The following is a 6,000-nucleotide window of genomic DNA, read 5'->3' on the forward strand; positions in this document are numbered from 1 at the left end:
ATTACTTAAAATCTTCCAATCAACACTGGAGTATCCACCAGCAAGGAAAGAACTTTTATAACCACTAACATGACGGGATTTCTCTAGTCTTGCACCGATTCCACTTGAATGTTTGCAGGCTCTCCTCTGCAAAAACACACGGCAAAGTTTCTGCATTTAAGCAGAGAACTCAGACTAGAACCCGCTTTAAGTCATATGAGCAAGTAAAATTTCAGAATATTTAAGAAAACCAAACCACAAGAGCAAAACCTTCTAATACTTAAGTAATACAGGCATGGTCCTGTCCCAAAGTATCATCTATACTAGTACAAATAGAATAAGCCTCACAAAAGGAGTTTAAAGCAGAAAAAGAATATTACCAAATTTATTCAAAGTTAAAATTTTATGAAAATTTTTCTATATAGTTAACATTTCCGTATTGAGATGACAACATGATGAAAAATTCAACTTCCCCAAACTACCTAAATTTGCAGTTTTGTTGTAACTTCCAAAAGGAAGTCCAAATAAATCATAGATATACAGTTGAAATAAAGCTTAAACATGAAGGAGCATTGCAATAAAGACATGCAATGTCTGATTGACTAATGCAGCACACTAAGTGCTAGAATGAACAACAGAAATGGAGATTTTCTACGGCCCAAGAGTACATTTTGGATGTGAGGTTTTGTTCATGCATTTTTTTGCTTTGGAGTTCTGGGATTTGGTTGCTTCAGTTTTTTGGGTTTTTTTAAACTATACTTTCACTTTTGAAAGCTTTCTTGGGGAATGGGACATACCTCTCAATAGGACTTCAGAAGTATTAAATCTCTTAACTAAGGCATGCCCATGCGGCATCCATGCACTTTCTCAGCATAACGGGCATCTGTATTCTTGAGACAGGATGTAAGAAAAGATAATCTAAAAAAAATAATTAACTAAATTTCATAACCACTGAGAATCCAATCTAGAGATAAAAATGGGGTGGAACTCCCACCTCTACCAGTTACTCGACAGAGTGGCTGCAGGGTTCACTTGATCAACCAGCCTTATCCCTTCGTCACAACATCTACATAACCACTGTGAGCTGTCAGCAGAGCGAGAATCCAGCTCTCCCCGGCCAGGCTCTATCCCAGCTCCCTTAAGAGGGCAGAAGGCAGAGCCCTGCTCTTCAGCAGCGAGGCCTGGGAAAGCCACAGCGGGTTTATGCATCAAGTATTCCAGATATAGAAGCCCATGACAGCTAAGGGACTGAATACAGCTTATGATTTCTCCCTCTCTTCACCAAGGCTTAAGAAAAACAGTGTCAGAGAAACCAGAAAAAGATGTAACTCATATTCTAGACTTCTCTATTTTTTTTTTTCCCCTCCTGGCAAAATGGCATCAATTTCAAGTAAACGGCTAGGATTTAATATTAGCTTCAACTGACGCTTAGAGCAAGAAGTCTTTTATAATAGTTTACTTTATCACAGGTAATAAAATACTTATGCACATAGATAACCACCATTTGAAAATAGAACAGTTCCATCTATAGACTTTAAAGGAAGTGATCAGCAGAGTCTGTATAGCATTCTTCCTTCTGCACTCCGCCTTCATGTGAGGGGTCAATGATTTTGGACAAAAAAAAAAAAAAATCAGATGCAAAAAGAGTAATAGTACATGCTTCCATCACAAACATAATATTCCTTTCATCACTCGTTACTTTGACTCAGCAGTGAGATTAGCAATAGTCCTGGTGTATGCTATGGTGGTCTAAGAACACAAAGGCACTGCACACAGGCAGGCTGGTAAGAGTTTGTCATTTTACCAGCTTGACAGGGTACTTCAAACTTGCAAATCAGACACTTGCCAGCAGCATGCCAGAAGACCTTCTCCTAGAGTAGCAATCAAACACTAGAGTTAAAAAAACAATTTCTTGACTTAGGTGACAGCAAGGGAGAGGTAGATGATCTTTCTCCACACAGCTCAGAGTTCACCTGGTGCACGTTGGGCCTGTAGAGGAGAGAGGGAGAGAGCGCCATCCCCACCAGGTACAGTCTACCTGCCAAAGCACACCAGCTCCCCCTTCTCCCTGCTCAGCGGGCTGGGTGTCCTCCCAAGAAACCTCACGCTTCCACTGTGAAATCACTCTTTAAACAAGACAATTCCAGGAGGATCAAATCACACTTTGTTGCATTAACACAGATTAAGTTCTACCAAAAAGAGGTACTAAAACCTCAGGTGGTTTCTAAAGGTATTACAGTATCTATGGTATCTAAACCATCACAGCAGATAAACTGGTTGGTTTGTATTAGCAGGAAGTGTCTGACTCATGCAACAAAAAGAACCTTTTTCACAGGAGATCATGTTTGTCCTTGATGATATTTGCAGTCCTACGAACTAACTTCTCTTTTTAAAGATGTGGAAGTAGGCATATCTAGGCTCTAACACTCCCTAAGCTAGTCCAGTAAACTGAAGAGTTCATAAATTCAACACCAGATCATAAACCAGAGATATTTCTTCTGACACCAAAGTAAGATTTAACCCAACAACTGCTAAAAGCTTGCAAGCTCCCACAAGAAGATCTTGCCCCAGCTGTCAGCCCCATTGAATGCATGGATGCGGTGTCCTTTACCCACAGCACTACCTTTTTTTTAAAAAAAAAAAAAAACAAAGACAAGATGCAGTAACTTGGAATTATGAACACTTTTCTATCACAATGCACCAGCTTGGGCAGATTATTTATTAAAATGTACAGTACGACATTCCAGTGCCTTCAAAGAGAATCTAGCTAGAGACTGCATTCTGCAAGACCTGCAAATTAAAACAACAAAACCAGCTGTCAAGACTCCACTGCTACTGTTTTTTTGCATGTTTTCCAGTTAATATACAACCTCAACAGGAAGAGAAACAAGCAATTATACTTCAGAAGGCCTTTTATTCAGTGATCATGTCACAAAAGCCTTCCATTTAAAATATAAAATGCAACTAGGTCCTTTTAAGGAATTGTGTTCAATGTACATACATTATATATTTAAAATATATATTTTATATATACACAAAAATATATAGTGTGTATATATACACATATAAGTATAAAATATATATTGTATATATATTTTATGTATCCGTGCACAAAGATGGGAAAACAGGAATTATTTTCCCGTCTTTGCAACAAAATATGGGAACGTTATGAATTCTCTCACTACCAAACTTGAGATTTCTTAGAGGCCATTGTGTTAGTATTGTTAATGGAAAATGGTTACATCTGGGTTCAAGAATATTTTACCCCAGCATAGATAAGAACAACAGCACCCTTAGAAGAAATAAAGATGCAGCAAACACGCTAAGTTTAATATTTCTTATCGAAGCAAGTCAAACCCTTTAATCTTTTTCCTCCTTGTTACTGGGCTTGCTGCACTGCTTAGAAGTGCTTTCATGAATCCTTTTGCATCATAAGCTGGAAACCAAAGGTAAAAAACCCGAATATAAGCACCTTAAGAAAGAAGTTACATCTTCTTTCTAATACCAGTCTTTTATAAAGGCAAATTGCTATAGAAGGTCAGAGACATTAAATTATACTCCACATTGCCAGTAAGGTTTTTACACTTTCATCTCCCCCATACTAGAAATGAGCAACACGGAGGAGGATTTGACTGTCTGTTGCCAACAACACTAAGCCTTGATTATGGGGCACCACTTCCACGAACAGGAAAGCAGAACTATTACACTTAAAATGAATTGGGCTATTTGCTACTTCGGTGTTTCTGTAACTACGGGGAAGAAAAATACAATATTTCTATTCAAGTCCACATGTATCATCTCCATCTGGCCTGGCTGACATGCTTACAAGAAACACAAGTTGAATTTTAAAAACTTTGTTTCAAACCTCTTCCTGGGAAAACATGAGACTGCACTTCCAAGATCAGAAAGGGAAGGAAAAAAAAAAAAAAGAAAAAGACTTTAATGAAGAAGGAAAAGGGGGAGAAAGTCTTGCAGCTGTCTTCAAAGGAGCAACTTAGTGATACTTTGACTAAATTTTAAGATAGTTAGCAAGGTACAGATCATGGTCTAAATCATAACAGTTCTCAGAATATCTTCTGAGAACAATTCCATCAAGATTCAGTTTTATAGCCTTCCCCCCAGCTTCTCCTGTGCAAAACCCATCTAATTTAAACTCAAGCTTGCAGCTTCACAGACATCCTTCATCACAAGCTCACAGAGCTCTGTCTTCTGACTGATGCACTAAAACAAACAGAAGAATCTCAGTGTTTATTAATAAGCTAAACTGTTTAAACTGAGTGCTAGTGCTCAGCATCTGGGAGCTCTAAGAATCCAGACATAAACACTCAGGTAAGACAGGCGACAATGTGATGGCAGGACACTTTCCAAGCTATCCCGTCACAGACCTCTCCCCACCTACAGCTTTTGTGACTATAGCACAAACAGATGTGTTAAGTTTCAAAAATGCTTCAGAGACTCACCTAACTTACAGGTCAATAGCTATGACTCACCTACCTGAGGACCGTCCTTCAGCGTAGCAGCCGCAGCAAAGGATGGGTTTCCCTGCAGCCTCTGCCATTAGCGGAGGCCACAGATAGTGTGTCCTGTCATATTTCGCGCTAGGGCAATTAGTTGATGGAACTGCATCCTTCTGGTGGTAGGCCTGGGAATGGGCTGAGGAACAGGCCCCATTTGGTTCTTGATGTGCCCAGGTCTCCCCATATTGCTGACAGCTTCCCCTAGCTGATATGGGGTCTGTTAGGGCACAGAAGAGGTAGTGAAGGAAGAAGGTCAAAACTTAACCCAATAAGGACTGTGTTAAGAAGGGTACGGATTAAGACCTCCCGTTCCATGTAGAAGTATGAAAAGATCACAGGCACAAACAAGCTTAAGCACAGTGGCAAAACTGCACAGGCATTTCACGATTGAGGAGAGACTGATTTTCCAGACTCAAACAGGATACAGGAATTTACTCAGCAAGTAGACAAATGAATTTGAAGGTTGTATTTAGATCATTTTCATTGGAAATCAACATAAGATTAAAACTAGCAACCTCATCTAAAGAATCAGCTACTGGGACCTACAGCATGCTGCCACCAAATGAGAAGAACGAGAAGAAACCCAACATCTCTAAAACCATTTTGTCTTGATTGAACTCATCAGTTGTAAAAATCAAAAGTGACACTAATAGATTGGAGAAAGTACTTGGAAAGCGGGGCACAAATGCCTCTCACCCCCCATCTGCTACACACAATCAGAACCTGCATACCTAGTTAGATCGTTCCTACATTTCAACAGCAGGGAAGAGCAAACATGCAAAACATTATCTAACCTTAATAAAGCATGTGAAGTATATAATATCAACATCTATCCCAGAAATCATATCGTTTTCTTTCCAGTGCAGCCCTTCTATTCACTTTGTCTTCTCCTGGCACTCTATGGTATTCAGGCATGATACACATCCGACACACCTCAAGAGCCTGGCTCTGCATTCACTGCCTGCCTTCATGTACAATCTGGATTCTGCCAGTGTTAACCCTCTACAGAAAACAGCTATGGGCAATCCATCCCAGGGACTTCTGGCATTACCATTCCCTTCCTCAGCCCAGAGCAGCTCCACACGTGTACACCAGAGGATACAGTGCTATGGTGTGTGCATCTAATGAATGCAGAGCACCTATTTTACTGGTGATGAATGATTTCTGTGCCACATTTCCTCTCTCGTTCACATTATTTTAGTTCTCTAGAATATCAGGGAACGTACAATGAGGCACACACTATGTTTTTAAGATTGTTTCTGTCTACTTTTTATTCAACAGACTTACTAGAAGCCCTTCGTCGTTACAGTTTTCCTTTTTCCACAACATATGAAGAAATATAAATTCTTAGAGTTAAAAGCTGACAACTGTTATCATGCTGCAGTCTGGCAGAAAAAAAAAAAGTGAATGGAACTGGCTAAAGGAAAAGGTTATTTTTTAAAAGTCTTATCAAGTTATTGGTTGAGCAGATCAAGATTCTGACTCCAAGGACCAAGGTCTGATG

General features: G+C 39.5%; 1 protein-coding gene across 1 annotated transcript in view; it reads right to left on the minus strand.

The window, feature by feature from the left end:
* TMEM65 (transmembrane protein 65) overlaps positions 1-4,540 on the minus strand; it is a 28,225-nt gene extending 23,685 nt beyond the window's left edge. The window contains exon 1 of the mRNA XM_009881006.1: positions 4,474-4,540. Coding sequence (XP_009879308.1) covers positions 4,474-4,537 — 64 coding nt within the window. The 5' untranslated portion in view covers positions 4,538-4,540. The remainder of the gene's footprint in view (positions 1-4,473) is intronic.
* Positions 4,541-6,000: the final 1,460 nt, after the last annotated feature.

The sequence above is a fragment of the Charadrius vociferus genome, unplaced genomic scaffold (assembly GCF_000708025.1).
Source record: "Charadrius vociferus isolate BGI_N301 unplaced genomic scaffold, ASM70802v2 scaffold2, whole genome shotgun sequence".
NCBI lineage: Eukaryota > Metazoa > Chordata > Aves > Charadriiformes > Charadriidae > Charadrius > Charadrius vociferus.